Genomic DNA, 17,197 nt, shown 5'->3' with positions numbered 1-17,197 from the left:
GCCGGGAATATGAAAAGCTTTTGCTTCACCCGTTAAGCCAGTAATGTTACTAGTTACTAGTTTATTAATCTGTCACAGATTAATAAAAACTTTTTTTTACCTACTTTTTTTTTTAGAAAAGTAGATTATCTGTGCTACTTTTCTCATTTTTAGACTAATACAGTCTACAGCTGAGAAAAGTAGCACAGATTAATAAAAACTTAATAGACTAATACAGTCTACAAATGAGAAAGTAGCGCAGATTAATAACATTAATATCCAAGACACTGATCATATTTTAGAAGGTTACATCATTTCTTCCACACTAAGAATACTTGATAGATCCTAAAACTTAAGGGCCTTTTTCTGTAGTTATTTTATATTAGCAAGTCGTTTTTGGTTCACAGGGATATTATTATTATAAATTTGTTTCGGAATAAGTATCGTTATAAATGTACATTTATGTCTATGTTCTCCCATATAAACGTTTACAATTACAGTAAGCAGCAACAAAATATGATTGTTGTTGTTGTTAACGTTATTCTTTCACGTTATTTATTTTAATATATAACGTTGCGCATTGATACCATTTCACGTGAGCAACTCGGTCCATCGCGGTACTACTACTACTACTACTACTATTCCTGTGAGGAATAACACGACTTCAGCACGGTTGTGTTTGATGAGTAAGGAACGTGCAGCCATTTTTCCGGTTGTAGTGATTTACTGGTGTACGTTGAACAGTGTGGAAAATAAGTCATATATTTACCACTGCACAGTTCAGGTTTAAATCTACGAAGAAATCGCTTAGATATTTTATAAAAACATCAGTATATTCATTTCTACTTAAGTCCTTTCTTCGGAATGGCAGACAGGGAGGATAACGTGTACAAAGCAAAACTAGCCGAGCAAGCCGAACGATATGATGGTGAGCGCCATACTTCAGAATTTCAGTTATTGAAAAAAAATTGAGTGTGTGCATTCTCTAAGTAAATTTATTAAGGAATCATTACGTGATAATTGTTCTTATACATACATATTTATAATCAATTACGTCAATTTTTTTGCTAGAAATATAGCTTATGTTAAACTAAGAAGACAAGTGGCAAATCTCTCCTTTAAAAGATAATTAAACGGTAATCGACCTCTGTTATTTTCTCTTGTTCTGAAATTCCAAATTCTGTAGAACTTGTATTGAGCATAAATATCAGAATGTTCATGTATTGCTTAAAATACTCATACTGTGTACTGCACTGGATGTAAGGTAGCTGATTTCAGTTCACTGCTTTTATTCCCGATATACTTTCCTGTATGTATTTTGTCCTTCATTGATATAAAAATGAAAGCTAGAGGTTTTTTTTTTTTTTTTTTTTTAAAGTATTCTCCACAGTTCTTGCATTGCAATTAAAACATTGAAGTAAGGTTTTCAGATACGGTATTTCATTTCAAACAAATCAGAGGGTGTGTGTACAGGGGGTGACTTTGTATTATTCAGTTATTTCGATCACTTCCTAGTAAAATTGAATCTGAATAAAATTTCTCAATTAAAACGTTTTTTTTAAATTAACATTTTTTCTATGATATCGAAATATGCGATTCCTCATCCTCCCCCCCCTCCCCCCAGTTTTTATTTTTATTAACTCCGATACGATAGTGGACATTTCTTATTTTAGGTATAATATATCATCATACCTATCAAGGATTTAGGCCTAGAGTGGCCTGTTCCGACCTTAGAAGTCATCGTTGAATCTCTTAAGAGGACGTCCTGGTTTTCTTTTTTCTAATGGTTTCTAATTTAAGGCTTGTTTTGGTAATCTTTCTGTTTTCATTATTTCAACGTGTTCCATCCATTTGTTTATATTTTTTAATTTTTTTCTATTACTGATTCCTGGTTTAATTCTTTCATAATTTATTTTGTGATCAAATAGAGTATACTTTGCAGTTTTTCTCATAAACTTAATTTCAGCTGTTTTTAATATTTACCTTTTTTTAAATTCAGATTTCACTTTCATACAATAGGACTGGTAGGGCTAATGTATTGTTATTATAATGATGCCTCCATGGAGTCAAAAGACTTATCATGGGAGACCCGACATTGACAAAACTAACCATTATTCATACAATACCTATCATACCTCTCCTTAAATTCATTCACAGACGAAGCATCCACAGCCACCTCTGGCAATGCTTTCCACCCATTCACAACCCTTCAAGCAAAAAATCTAGTCCTAACATCCTTGTTAACCACACTATTATGCAATCTCCAGGAATGGCCCCTTGTTCTCTCCCTTCCTGCACTGGTCTTAAAAAAGTCATCAGTATCAATCTTATAAAACCCCTAGAATAATTTATATGCCTTTATCATATCTCTTCTCCTACATCTATGAGCTAGTTTTTGGAGCCCACAGATCTTCAATCTATTCTCGTAGGAAACATCCCACAGACTGTAACTTTGTACTTGCCTCTGAATGCTCTCTACCATTTCTTCATTACCAAGATTTTTGGTTTAATTACACCTGTTATTTTTAAATATTTTACAATTTTTAGATTTGTCTTTTTCATTTTCATATGTAATCATACATCATGTTGGAGGCTTAATGGATTTTTTACAACACTCAGAAGGGATTAAAACAGAATTTAATACTTCATATATTTCGTCTCAGTCACTGAGACATCTTTAGGAATTACAAAAAAAACTAATGTGACAAACACAAATATCAAACAATACTAAGCCCAGCCACGTGGGCCACACTAAAGTCCTAACTAGGTGGAGCACCCTCTAAGGGTGGTTGTAGGTGGCCTGGAATGTAGGGTGGGACCTCTGGTGATGTTTCCCAAATCTTAGGAAGCTTAATGCAACCGCATTTATTAAGATTTGGTTGATTCTGAGAGCTGCTGCTGATTCTAAGAGTAGTCTCTCTTTTTTGAATTTGCTGTGGTGGAGCATGGTGGTTTTTTTCCATGAGATCCTATGGGTTGTATCAAAAGTACAACCTACACACAGCATTTAAGCCCCACCGCAAACTTGTTACCCTTATCCGTTCTACAAAAGATCAGCTCCCTCCTCTCTGTGCCTGGAGTTTATGAAGTACCATGTTCCTGTAAGCTGGCGTACTTTGGACAGACATGCAGATCAGCAACCATTCGCCTGGAGGAACACAAATCATACATCTGCAACCACGACTATGGTCAGTCAGGCCTTGCTGACCATGTCTTGGATACAACCCATAGGATCTCATGGAAAAAAAACCACCATACTCCACCACAGCAAATTCAAAAAAGAGAAACTATTCTTAGAATCAGCAGCAGCTTTCAGAAATCAACCAAATTTTAATAAATACGGTTGCATTAAGCTTCCTAAGATTTGGGAAACACTTATCATCGGAGGTCCCACCCTACATTCCAGGCCACCTGCAACTGCCCTTAGAGGGCGCTCCACCTAGTTAGGACTTTAGTGTCACCCACATGGTTGGGCTTAGTATTGTTTGTTATTTGTGTTTATGTTACATTAGTTTTTTTTGTAATCCCTGAAGATGTCTCAGTGACTGAGACGAAATATAGGAAGTATTAAATTCTGTTTTAATCCTATCTCAGTGTTGTAAAAAATCCATTAAGCCTCCAACATGATGTCCTCACAGCACTTAAGCCTCTACACACGGATTGTAATCATACATCCTAGGTAGTTAAATGAATTTCTGTTTTAAAATCTTGTTATCTATAATATATCTGTATAAGTTTTGTTATCTATAATATATTATACCAATAATGATAATTTACTCTTCAACTCGATCTTTCTTTAAGGATAAATATTCACCTTCCATTTTCTACCCTCCCAAATTACACTTCTGGACTTCCATCTAACTTGCTTGGTGTCCTCTTACATTATATAAATCTGAGATTCACTTATCCTTAAAATATGTTCTCACATTGAAGGTCATGCACCAGTAAAACCTCCCTCAAAATTCTTGATATTGTCTAGAGTAGAATCATCTTAATGGATGATGCATGTCTTGCATATACACTTCAGTAACTTCTCAGATTTAATTTTTTTTTCTTTTTTTTCCTTATTCACATTTTCTGTAGGTGTTTCATGGGTTTAGCTCCATTGAGTTGGCTGCTGTCATTCCTCTACTTTCTTCTAATCATACTACACATAAATAGCTGCTTTTCAGCATCTGTACACAGTTCGCCTTGAAACTTGCAAAATTAACGTTTCATGAACATCTGTCATGTCATGGCCTTCGTCATCCCATTTTCTCAAAGGACAACAACCTCTATCCATTCAAGAATGACATCAATTTCCTTCTTTCTCCTTAGCTATTTTCTTGCACACAGATGGCACTTTTGTAAGTTGTAAGTTTTGTGACCTCTCTTAATGTTGAAGTATTGAGAATACTTCCTAGTGAATTGATAAACTTCACTGCAAGCTGTGAAAATTATTACCAGAAAATGGATCTTATTGCCAACTGATATCATTTATGATGGATTATCTCTGATCCTTTGTCACAGCCTATCCATGATTGATGAATCAACAGCATACCTTCCAGATTAAAAGAGAATAAACTGACATGTTACTAAGTTTTTTTTTTTTTAATAGGAAACCAAGTTAGTGATAACATTACTGGTGTTTAATGACATGCATTTGTGTGTTTGGTCTCATATGCCTGTTTGGTTTGTTGGAGTGACTCTTCTGTTATAAATGATGAAAGGTGGAATTGTGCTGAATGATCTATGCCCTAAACTAGACTGCACCAGGTCACACTATTGAATTTTTCTCTGTATCTCTTGCATACAAAATGCATCACAGCTGGGTATATGTTTATAATAGTTGTTTTAGCATAGCACTACTTGTCATGTCACCAATTCTGATCTAGCATCCCCTTACAAATAAATATGTTTGAATCAGTGATTTTTATTAACCAGTTTAGTTTTTTTTTTAAACTTGAATCTGAGGTAATGAATATTACTCAAAAATACCAGTTAATCGCATAATACACACTTAATTTATAACCAGCCAGTCTTAACAGTATCATGTTAATATAGAAAACAGATATAAAATTAATAATGTATAATATACAATATAAAATTAATAGATATATTGCCGGCCTGGTTGGCTGAGTGGTTAGCATCTCCACTCTCCAGCCAAAGGCTGCGGGTTCGAATCTCACCGTGGGCATGTATGTTTGTGATTGTCTTTGAAAATACTAGTGATGGTGGTTGGCATAGTTCATTGTAGTAGGTGGATTGAATTGTGAAGACAGTTGTAGAGGTAGGTGCTCCTCCCTCGATGAGTCTTTGGACTCCCTGGAGGTGTCGAATAATAATAACAGGATCTTGATAATTACATTGAACTAATTTGCACATTTATTCTTGTATTGGTTGTAGTTATTAAAACAATGTTGGGAGGCACAAACTTTATATAAGATGAGCTAAGAAGAATGTCGATGTGAAAAAAAAAATTACATATGAATCTATATTTAATACTAGAAGATTTTGGAGCCTTGCTGCTGTTTAAATTTCAAAAATTCTTGGAGTTTTCATTGGTTAAAAAGCCTAAGCAAGATGCCTCTTGTGTTTACTCAGGAATTTAGTTTGTTTGCAGTATAGTACATTTATGTATTATCATTGCCTTTATATGAACTGCAGATTCATAGTTTACACTGAATGTTATTTTTTTACTTTTGTTTGCAACACCAGTTGTTTCCTGCATGTCTGTAGATAAAAATCCAGATGATTTAAGATCAGGTGTGTGTGTGTGGGGGGGGGGTGCAACCAGCCATGATAACTCTCATTAAGATGCATTTAAACTCCATGAGAAAAAAAAATATATATGCAGTCTCCATTATGTTAGAAATATGTGCAATATTGTGAAAAGTACATTAACAAATGCAAGTGGCAGAAATAATAGATAATATGACCTATAAAATGATCTTCAAAAGTAGACTAATGATTGATCAAAAAAGATTCATCACACCACACATGTTGCCCAAGAAATGCTGAAAATTATTTTAATAGTAGCATGAAGATTTCTGTCAATGTAAATTGCAAATATTGACATCACTGGGAATAAATTAAATGTTTTCACAGAATAGTTAGCAAAAATCAACTCCTGATAGCAGCCTCCGATTTTAGGTGCCTAACAATAATTGGCATGTGTATAAGTTTATTTTCATGTCATTGTCATTTGTGGAATGCCAAGATGTATGGTAATCCTTTATGGTAATTGCATACAGAAGAGGTTGTTCAGCCTGTACAGCACATTGGTACTGTGAACAGACAGAAAGCTGAGAAGAAACAAATTCCGAATTTTAAATCTGCTGATTGTACACCCTTTACCAATGCCAGTTTTCTGATGAGCAGCAATGACAGTAGTATATCTAGAAAAGGAAGTATCAACTGAATATCTGTGGGAAATATTTATTCAACTGTTGAGAGATAGGTCATTTATCTACCTAAATTGCTCTGTATGTATCCTTAAGGTGCTCTTAAAAATCCCCATCTCGTTCTGAGATTTTAATCATGTTAAAAGTTATTGGATGAAGTTTTTTTTTTTTTTTTTTGTAAATTCTTGAGAATTAATTTTGAGAATTAAAATATTAACATTGAAATTAACACGGTTATTGGAACTCCACTGAAGGAGGATTTGAAATTATAGAAATTCATGTTCTAGTGATTTTTGTGTAATGCAAGGTTTGTCGAGCAAATCTTGCATTACACAAAAAAAAAAAAGTCGAGCAAACCCAATATCTAGCAAATTGGGTATTGAATTTGCACGACATTCTTTCACTACAACATTGGTTTTGCAGTCATCTGGGAAAGGTTATTGATATATAAAAGGAAGAGTAGGCAAAAAAAAAAAAAGCAACCCCTTTCACCTTGTTAATTGTGGAGTTGGAGGATAAATCTCAGATCACAGAGTACATTCATTCAGCCTGATTGGCTGAGTGTTAGCATATCTGCTCTCCAGCTGACAGGTTGTGGGTTCGAATCCTACTGTGGACATGGACGTTTGTGATTCATCTTCCACCTAAAGATAATTTCATCATTCGGTGTGAGACCGCCACCCCTGCTTATTGGAAGTTTTGGAGGATGAGCAGGGTTTCTGGACAATGTAGAAATGAACAAAAAAATGTATGAAATTGATAAAAGTGTGGGGGGGGGGATCCTTAGCCCATCCACAGTACAAATTTATTATAGGTTTAGTAATTGCCTTTCATGGGTAATAACCACATAAAAAAGAAATGTAATATGTGATAGCTGAGAAAGCTGACAATTCATTTGCAGAACTCTAAGACCATGGGATAGCACTTGCGTAAAATAGGCCCTTTGTGCAAAACACAGATGTCATAGAGGCAGCAAGAGCAGCTACTTGAGATTTTCCAAAGTTTCCCATGCCATTTATCTAAATAATTTTACGGGAAAATCCCCGTTGATTAACAGTGGCAAAATCGTACTGGTGATCACTTCATTGAGAGGTTTCCAGGTAGCATTTAACTTGAATAATAGTTTTCTTCATCACTTCAGAAATAATTGGAGAGCAGTAGAACTGTAATTTGATAGTAAAAATTTGTGCTTAGGAAGACTTGAATATTTACTAAAATAAAGAGCCAAAAGGTTTAATTTCAGTGATGCAAAATTATATATATTATAAGCACCTCCATAGCGCAATTGGAAGAACGGTGGCATATTGCGCTGTTCGATTGGAATAGGCCTAAGTTCGATTCTCGTCATGACCGGAGGAATCGTTATCTGGACGATTTCAATCAAAGGTGAGTTAGCCGATCTCATACGGAGGTAGCAGGGTTTTTTCTCCTGGAAACTCGGGTTTTTCATCCCACATACAGACAAATCAGCCCTTCAGAACGCATGCAATTTATAGACAAAAAGTATTAGTTGTTGTGGTGGTGGAGGTGGGCAGTAGATGGCGTTGATGGAGATGACTCGTAGTAGAGGTTCAGTGTAGTTGTTGAGACAGTTGTAGGTGTCCTCCCGCGATGAGTCTTCAGACTCCTTGGAGGTATCAGGAATAATAATAATATAAATCAAGTGGATATTAAATCCAGCATTATTACAAAGCTGAATACAGAAACTATAAAAGTTTCATACAAATTTGACCAGAGAGCTTACGGGAATACACTTGCTGGCATTTGTGAGTTGCCCTAGCCGGACCTTATAGGAGAACATGATCACTGCCTAAGCATCCATATATTCGCCTTCTATTGGTCCATTTTGATAGGGTTTCACTGCCCTGACATCTGTTTCAAACTGAATGGTTCACCTCAGAGACCAGGCTGAAACCTTAAGAGAGCAAAAACTTCCATTCAGTACTAAGGAACTCAAAGGGTTGGAGAGGTGTATTTTTCGTAAGCGAACTCTGTTAGTGTGTAAAGTATTCGCTAAAACAAAGAGCCAAAAGGCTTCATTTTGGTGATGCAAAATTATATATCATATAATAAAAATCAAGTGGATATTAAATCCAGCATTATTTCAAAGCCGAATACAGAAACTATAAAAGTTTCATACAAAATTTGACTGGAGAGCTTATGGGAATACATTTCTGTATTTGGCTATGAAATAATGCTGGATTTAATATCCACTTGATTTATATAATTTTGCATCGCCGAAATGGAGCCTTTTTGCTCTTTATTTTAGTAAATACTTTATGCACTGACCGAGAGTTCGCTTACGAAAAATACCTCTCTGACACTTTGAGTTCCTTAGTACTGAACGGGAGTTTTTGCTCTCTTAGGTTTCTTGCTGAGTCTGGTTCCCAGTGAAGGGGGGGGGTTGTGTTGAGAGAGCATTTTGAGTCTCCAGGGAGAATGTCCTCCGGTGTGGCTCATGAGGGGCCTTGTCTGTGGATGCTTTTTCCTGAGTGGTTCTGCTCAGTGGTAGGGTGAGCCTGCCACTGAATGGAACCAACGCTGAGTTGGATGATCTTTCGGTCACTCGTAGGGAGTGGTCTGGGGATCGCCTAATTTTTAGAGAGGCCTTTACTTAAACACCAGTCTCTGAGGAGAACCAGTCAGTTCGAAACGGCTGTGGCCAGTGAAACTTTATCAAAATGGACCAATAGGAGACAAATATATGGACACTTGGACAGTGATCATGTTCTCCTATAAGGTCCGGCTAGGACATCTTGTAAATGCTGGGGAGTGTATTCCCGTAAGCTCTCTGGTCAAATTTCGTACAAACTTTTATATCATAGGATGCCACCTTTGTAACAACTGAGTTCAGGAAATTTCTGCCTGCTGCAGCTTTCCCAATCAACTGTAAGTGATGTTATTGAAGTGAAAATGCTTAGGAGCAACAGCAGCACAATTGACTTAGTAGGTCATAAATGAAGAGCAGAACCACTGATTGCTGAAGTACATGGCACAAAAAAAATTGCACATCATCAGTTGAAATACTCGCTCCTGAGTTCCAAACTTCTGTGAACAATGCCAGCACCACAACTCTTTGTTAAGAGCTTGAGAACATGGGTTTATAGTTATGTAGTTGTAATGTAAGGCTAGCATCGGCAAGGGCAATGCCAAGTGTTTGGCATTGTGGTATAAAGCTCACTGCTATTGTAGTCTTGAGCAGTGGAAACATTCTCTGAAGTGATGAATCATACTTCACCATCTGTCAGTCTGACTGAAGAGTCTGGGTTTGGCAGATGGCAGAAGAATGCTGTCTGCTTGAATGTGTTGTGCTAACTGAAGTTTGGAGGAGGTATCATGGTCTAGGGCTGTTCTTCATGCTTAAGGCTGAGCCTCCTGGTTCTAGCATTAAGAGGGAATCTTAATGCTATGACCTATAATGACATTCTAGATAATTCTGTGCTTCCTGCTTCATAGCAATATTTGGTGAAGGACCTTTCGTGTATTAACATGACATTTTCCCCATTCACCAGATGAGGGCTGGCAGGAATGGTTTGATGAGATGGTTGTTGAAGAACCTAATTGGTTTGCACAGAGCCCTGATCTCAATCCCATCGAATACCTGTGAGATGTCACTAGTTATCAGTGACTTTCCATTCTTCTGGAAGAATGGAAAGAAGCATACCAAAATCCATTGGAAAGACTTTGCAGAAGATTGACAGCATATTATAGCACATAGCAGCAAAGGATAGATTAACTCCATATTAATGTCTCATGTTTTAGAGTGAAATTTGGTATGTGCAGGCATTCGGATATTTTTGATCAGATTTGGAAGAATGAAAGGCCATGTGGTTGGAAAGAAATGGAATTTATGCATTTTGCTAAGGAATAAATTACCTGAGGCAGCATGGTATGGAAGTTATCAGGGGTCATCTGTAGTCTTGACTTGGGAGGTGGCTAAATTTTGAGTTAAGGGATATGTGTGGAATTACAGAACTGGTAATTATGAAACTCAGAATGCTTGGAGCATTGCCATGACAACTGCAAGAGTTGGGTGTGGATAGTACATGGGAAATGATAAAGGAGTGTTTTGAAGGACATAGTAACAGACTGCATAATTTTCCATATGTAGCCATGAGGATGGATCAAAAAGGAATTAAATGAGTGATTAGCATCATTAAACAGGAGCTACAAAAGGATGCAAGTTTTTCAAAGGATTTAGGTGATCAGTATTTCACACACTCTATGCGGCACATGCTATAAGACTGAGCAGTATAATGATAAAGGCAAAATGAGAGTGCAAGAGCAAATTAGCTGTGCAAGTCAAAGGTAATCTCAAAAAGTTCTTTCAGTATGTGGCAAGTAAAAGGCATAATGATTACAGTAGAATAATTTTGATGAATGCCAGTGGTTGGGGAAGTAACTGAAGGAGACGACATAGTTATGTTACCGAGTGAAGGTGTGGCAGGAGCTGATGCATCATTTCACATATTACGAAAATGGTCTAGGGAGTTGGCTGTATTTTTCACATTGCTTGTCTCATCTCTGGGTGGTCACAAGGGAATTGAAAGAGATGAAAATAGTTCCATTACATTAAAGTTGCTAAGAATTTTCTTTATCCAAGTGTAAGCAAACAGTTTGTGCATGAGTGAGGTAACAAATTACTGACAATGCATCACAGGTGTAGTTGTCCAAGTAGTGGAGAACTTGGTTAAGGGAAAAATCCAGGAATGAGAGATACTGTATGTCATAGAATGGGTTTTGTGAGGGGTAGGTAATGCCTCGGTAATTTTTATAATAATGTGACAGCTGAGAGTTATACAACTTGATTGCTGCATAAAGGCAAGACCACTGATAATACTGGACTTTGCAAAGGAATTTGACAGGATTCTGCATGGAATTCCATTACATAAATTGCAGCAAATTGGGATCAAATGTAAGTTTGTGACATAGAAAAGAGGATGGCTGGTGGAGAGAAATCAATTTATTCAGGAGTAGCCCAGTCAAAGGCATATGACTAGTGATATGTTTCAGGCCTCTGTACTTGGACCACTTGCTATTCAGTTTGTTTATAATATGAAACAGGAAATGTAAATCTAAAGAGAATATTCGGTTTGCTGATGATGCAAAATTGGGTTATGCAATAGTTAATAAAATGTTTTAAATAGACTGGCAGAATGGGCCAAGGAGAATAATTGTCAGTTTAATGTAACAAGGTGTAAGGTTATGCATTTTGGGATGGAAAGTTTACTAGCAGTGTCTTGCTTTTGGCGCTATACTCTAGGAAATTGAAGCTAAGTATTTTGCTGTGTTGGTAGATAATAAGTTGAAGTTGAGTGGGAATATTACAAAACCAGCTAAAATAGCTCATTGGATTAATTACCTGGTTACTGAAGAGCACCTTGGCAAGTAGAGATAAGATTATTATATTATACCTCTTTATAAGGTGTTAAGGCTCCATCTTGACTGTGAAGTTGAGTAGGAATATTACAAAACCAGCTAAAATAGCTCATTGGATTACCTGGTTACTGAAGAGCACCTCGGCAAATAGAGATAAGATTATTATATTATACCTCTTTATGGACTGATGCTAGTAATCAAGATAGAATGCTCATATGAGAGGATGACTGAAGATTTGTGGGTTACAGAAACTGGTTGATAGCATGAAGGGTGACAGATAGATCCATACAAATTACCTAAAGGTTTTTAGTACAGTACTATTTGGGTTGGGGATGGGAGAACTATAGGTTATCTTTACAAATTGAGCAAGATTGTGTTTAGCGAGGGACAGCGGACTAGATTTTTTGCTTCGAGTGGTGAATGAAGGAATAGATTCTGTTGTGGTTGGCTTGTTGGTAAATGATTTCAAAGCAAAGTATTTAGCTTGGTGAATATTTTGGACCTCCCTTGATGAGTTTTTAGACTCCATGTCTAATAATAATATTAGATACTATTGTATAAAATTCCTATTAGTAACCTAAGTTTCTGTTATCTCCTTTTTTCTGTCTGTCCAACACTTCCATGTTATTGAGAAATCCAGGAAACTCAGTGCACAGTAGTCTAGATGTGCTTCTATGAACAGATTCCTCTTATAAATAGGGATAATAAACTCATTACCTTGTTTCTCATTGTATTGTTAAACATCTAAGTAATCATTTGAGTTTTTTGTTTACTTTTTGAAGTATGTCCATTGAACTACAACTTTGTCTATTACTATCTTGATTCTTAGCCAGTGAATATTAATCCCTTGCAGTCTGTTTCTGTCTATATAATACACAGCTTGCAGCTCTCACTCGAAAGTGCTTAGCCTTACATTATGCTATTTAGAACTATCAACCATTATTCTTTGTGCAAACTGTCAGTCTGTTTATTTAAATCATGCTTCAGGAATTGAAAATCCTTAATATATACAAAACTGAAGAGTGATCTCCAAAGTAGAGAGCTCCTGTGGCCAGCCATCACCTGTTTTCCCTTTGATTCAGTTCAACTAATATCATACTCTTCATCCAGTACGCGCTCTTATCCATGTCACCAGCTGTCCCTATTTGCTTCAACTTTTGTATTAGTATTCAGTGCATCTGCAAAGTATAGTAGTATCATAGTGTAGCCATTCCTTAATCCATCTTAACTATCCTCTATTAAAGAAAATAAATAACCAATGTGGGGCTACCTACCCTTCAAAAAGTTGTACTTCCCTCCTCATGTATAGAATCATATTCCTGTCCAGCCATTCTCAAATTATTATTATTATTATTTGGAGTCGACACTCATCGTGGGAGGTTCATTTAACTTTATTTATTGTTAAATAAAGTTAAATTATGCTTATGGCTACGCGAAACTGGTAAGTGAAAAGTACAGTCACAATTTCCAGAAACAAATGATGAAAATCTTAACATATAAAAGTTCATTACATAAAAGGCACAACCTGCTTTCTAAGTCTTTCCTTTTTTTTAAAATAAAGCAAAAGTAACTTGTCATAATCAAGCCAGGGACAGTTATCGTCCTGCTGCAACAAGTATGACAAAGCTGCATGTTCTCACAACATAAATGTAGCTGTATCCGAGGTTTAAGTAGAGAGCAGTTGTCTTGTGTGAGAAAACTTGATCCATTAGAGGAGGCCCATTTCACATTGTATCATCATCTAACATGAGGAGTTCTGCTGATACTATGACGAGGACTACGAGAGTAATGTCTTTGTGGTGAGATGGGACCATGATCTTCTGTTTCCTCCATAACCACTGCCACCACCACCATACCAACTACAGGTCAAGGTCCAGGCTGGAAAGCCAATTCAAGGCCTCATCCATCACCTTGTGGATGTCCTGTAGGCCACCGCCGTGGAATTGGCACCTTGGGCAGTCGTACACAACATGAGTACGGGAGAACAATCACTATAAGGGTGATCTGACAGTCCCCGTTTATGTAGAAGGTAGCCACATCTGCCCTGACTAGTTCTGATCCTGTTTATTGATGACCAAATCTTTCTAGGAAGATCAAAACCAGGCTGCGGAGCACAGAGATCTTCTACCTGGAAGGGGCTTGTTGGACCAATATTCTCTCCATATGTCAGATATTGATGGTAGCACAGCTGAAGAGAGTTTGTCCATGGACCAGAGAGGCTTTCTAGATTTGAGGCGAAGACTAGGTGGGTTTATGAGAGTTTGGTGTAGGGGCAGGAGTGGGTTGCTCATTGGTTTATTAAATTCCTTAATCGAGGCTTGTCTTCTCCGTATGTGTGGTGGAACAATGTTAGATAGAACAGGCAGCCAGAAGAGAGGGGTGCTTCTCACTGTTCCACTAATTGTGCGCATGGTTGAGTTTAGCTGGGTGTAGCCTGTTTCACAATATTCTGCTGCAGAGAATGCAAGGGCTAGTGCAGATGACCTTAGGACTTCTGCACGACAACCCCAGGTTGTTCCAGCAAGCCTTGAAATGATATTATTTCTGGTTTTAATTTTATTGGAGAAGTTGATGATGTGCCTTTTATAGGTTAGGCTTTTGTCTAGTCTCACTCCAAGGTATTTTGGGTGAGGCTCGTGTTCAACATTTTTCCACAGAAAGAAAGGTTGAGTTGTCAATTTGCCTCTGCATTGTACAGGTGAAATACTAAGGACACTGTTTTTGTTGGATTTGGCTTCAAGTACCACTGCTTGAAGTACTCTTCCAGGGTGTTCAGGTCTGTATTCAAGATTGATTCTAGGTTGATTCTGGTAAAGGAGGTGGATTGATGTAAGATCGCTAGGTCATCGGCGTACATATACTTGCTTGATCTGGTATGAGGTAGATCATACACATAGATGTTAAAAAGTATAGGGGATAACACAGAGCCCTGAGGAAGACCGTTGTAAAGGAATCTGGGCCTGCTCTTTTTTCTGCCAATATGAACCCAGATCTTTCTGTTGGAGAGAATAGATTCAAAAAGTTGTAAAGTTTTTTTATACTTTATATTTCCTAGTTTTAGGAGGAGGCCCTGATCCAGACAGTGTCATAAGCAGATGTTAGGTCAATGAAAGTGGCTCCAGATTTAAGTTTCTTCTGGAAGCCTGCTTCAATTTGAATTGTCAGGGCCCAGGACCTGGTCACAGCAACTTCTTCCTGGCCTGAAGCCAGCTTGTTCAGTTGGGAGTGCTCTTTCAATGAGTGAAATTCTTCTAAGGAGAATTCTTTCAAAGAGCTTAAAGGTGATGCAAAACAAGGAGATAGGTCATAGGTTTTTCACATCATTTGGATCTTTCCCTGGTTTTGGCATGGCAATTAATTTGGCTTCCCGCCACAGCTTTGGTAGTTTACCAATCATGACGATTTCTGAGAAAAGGGCAGCCAGCCATGTTTGGCCATGTTGACCAAGATGTTTTAGGAACTCTGAGTATACCATCCACTCCTGCAGCTTTGCCATTCTTGGTAAGTTTTAAGGCTATTTGTACCTCTTCCTGAGATACTGGGTGTACGAGTTCAGGAAGCTCTGGTTCCATCTTCAGGATTTGTCTGATGGAAGCTTGTACAGCAATTTTCCTGGTAGAGGTGGGATGAATCTTGGAGGTTTTCAATAAATAGTTAGCCATTTGATCAGGAGTTATCTCTGTTGTTTTGTGTGTCGTTGACTCTGCTCCACCTAATTTTCTCAGAAGTGAGCAGTTTCTCCGACTAGATGTGATGAAATTGAGTTCATTGATGGTTGAGATCCATCTTTCCTTTCTGTTTTTATCCAGGGTTGATATGAGCTCCTTAGCAATAGTTGGATCTTCAGTTTCCTCATATTTGGCTAGGAGTTCCTCACTTTCTTTACTCCAACATGAGATATATTGTTTTCTGTAGCCTCTAGGGATAGTGGCTTTTGCTGCAGATTTGGGTAGTTTAACAAATCTAGGATAGCAATTCGGAGTGGGTGGAATTGCTCTAATGGTTTGCTCGATTTGTTTCTGAAATGCAGTCCAGTTGGACCTGCAGAGATTCCATCTTACGATTGGTGTTCCGTTGATGACTGGGATTGATGTTCTTATCTCTATTAATGTAGGACGATGTTGACTATTAGGGAATCTGTTAAGGATGGTTCTGGTTGATGGAAGAGGGTGGTCTTCGGAGTCTTTAGTGACTATGCACAGATCTGGGGTGTAGGTTCTGTTCCATCTGGCTGAGTAAAGAGCGCCGTTCTGCTTGGCATCATAATTCAAATACAAGTTATATATATCCATTCAGTTAGCTAGATTATTACCATCCCAGTTGTTAGAGGAATAGCCCCACATGGTGTGATGGGAATTGAAGTCACCAACATAGCAGGGCGAGGAGGAGGTCGGTCCATCTGATCAGGCCAGGATTGCAATGGAGTAGACATTGTAGATGGTGATATTTTGAACTTTAATACCTATGGAGTATTCTGTATCAGGAACACTTTGGGTTATATCCTTCCAGGCTGGATATAGGTTGCTAGGCCATGCTTGAGGTGGCAGTTATAAGACACGAGAACGAGTCCTGGGGTCTTTAGTCTATTGAGGACTGTGTCAGGCACATGGGTTTCCAGTTCATTTAACTGTCAACGTATTTATCATTGAATGGAATGCATTCTGGTAATGCATTCCATCCACTGACAGTTCTCCATGTAAAAAATCTGCTCTTCACACCCTTCTTCACCACACTTTTATATAACTTTCAGGAATGACCTCAGGTTCTTCCCCCTCTCACCTTCTACTCATTTTATAATCCCCTCTGGATTAATCTGATAAAATCCTCTCACTAACTTAAACATGTCTGTCATATCACCTCTTTTCCTCCTATCCACCAAACTCTGCAATCCACATTTCTTCAACCTCTCTCCATAGCCAGCTTTCCAAAGTCCTGATATTGTCTGTCACTTGCCTCTGGACCCTCTCCAATGTCTCTACATCACATTGAAAACCAGGTGACCAGATCTGAGCACAATAGTCCAAGTGTGGTCTGACCAGTGCCTTTTATACAGTGGCATAACTACTTCCTTATCCTTGCATGTTATAGTACTTTTATCATAGCAGCACTATGATGTGCAACCTTTGCAATACTAGTCATATACCCTCTAAATTTCAGTCTACTGTCAACCATCACTCCCAAATCTCTGATCTCATCCACTTCCTGCAGTAAAGCACTATTGATATAGTACCCAGCCTTATATTTCTGCATTCCAAAATGCAACACCTTGCTATTATTGATATTAAAACTACAAACCCACTCTTTTGTCCAAGTAAAAAGTCTATTCAAATCTTCCTGAAGGGATTCAGCATCAGCAGTGCTACCTATAATTCTTCTCAACTTTGCATCATCAGCAAATAACTGAAGATCTCCAGTCAGTCTGCATGATATATTGTTTACAAACAAGTTAAATAGCA

The 17,197-nt window shown here is 37.6% G+C and overlaps 1 protein-coding gene across 1 annotated transcript in view; it reads left to right on the top strand.

Moving 5' to 3' along the window:
• Window positions 1–619: 619 nt before the first annotated feature.
• The window catches only part of 14-3-3epsilon (tyrosine 3-monooxygenase/tryptophan 5-monooxygenase activation protein epsilon), a 152,132-nt gene continuing 135,554 nt past the window's right edge, over window positions 620–17,197 (top strand). Inside the window, exon 1 of the mRNA XM_090391635.1 lies at window positions 620–907. Coding sequence (XP_090247761.1) covers window positions 844–907 — 64 coding nt within the window. The 5' untranslated portion in view covers window positions 620–843. The remainder of the gene's footprint in view (window positions 908–17,197) is intronic.

The sequence above is a fragment of the Typopeltis vanoorti genome, chromosome 4 (genome assembly GCF_054136105.1).
Source record: "Typopeltis vanoorti isolate ZY-2024b chromosome 4, IOZ_Tvanoo_1.0, whole genome shotgun sequence".
NCBI lineage: Eukaryota > Metazoa > Arthropoda > Arachnida > Uropygi > Thelyphonidae > Typopeltis > Typopeltis vanoorti.
Note: the sequence above shows the minus strand (reverse complement) of the source record. Positions and strands in the feature narration are given on the sequence as shown.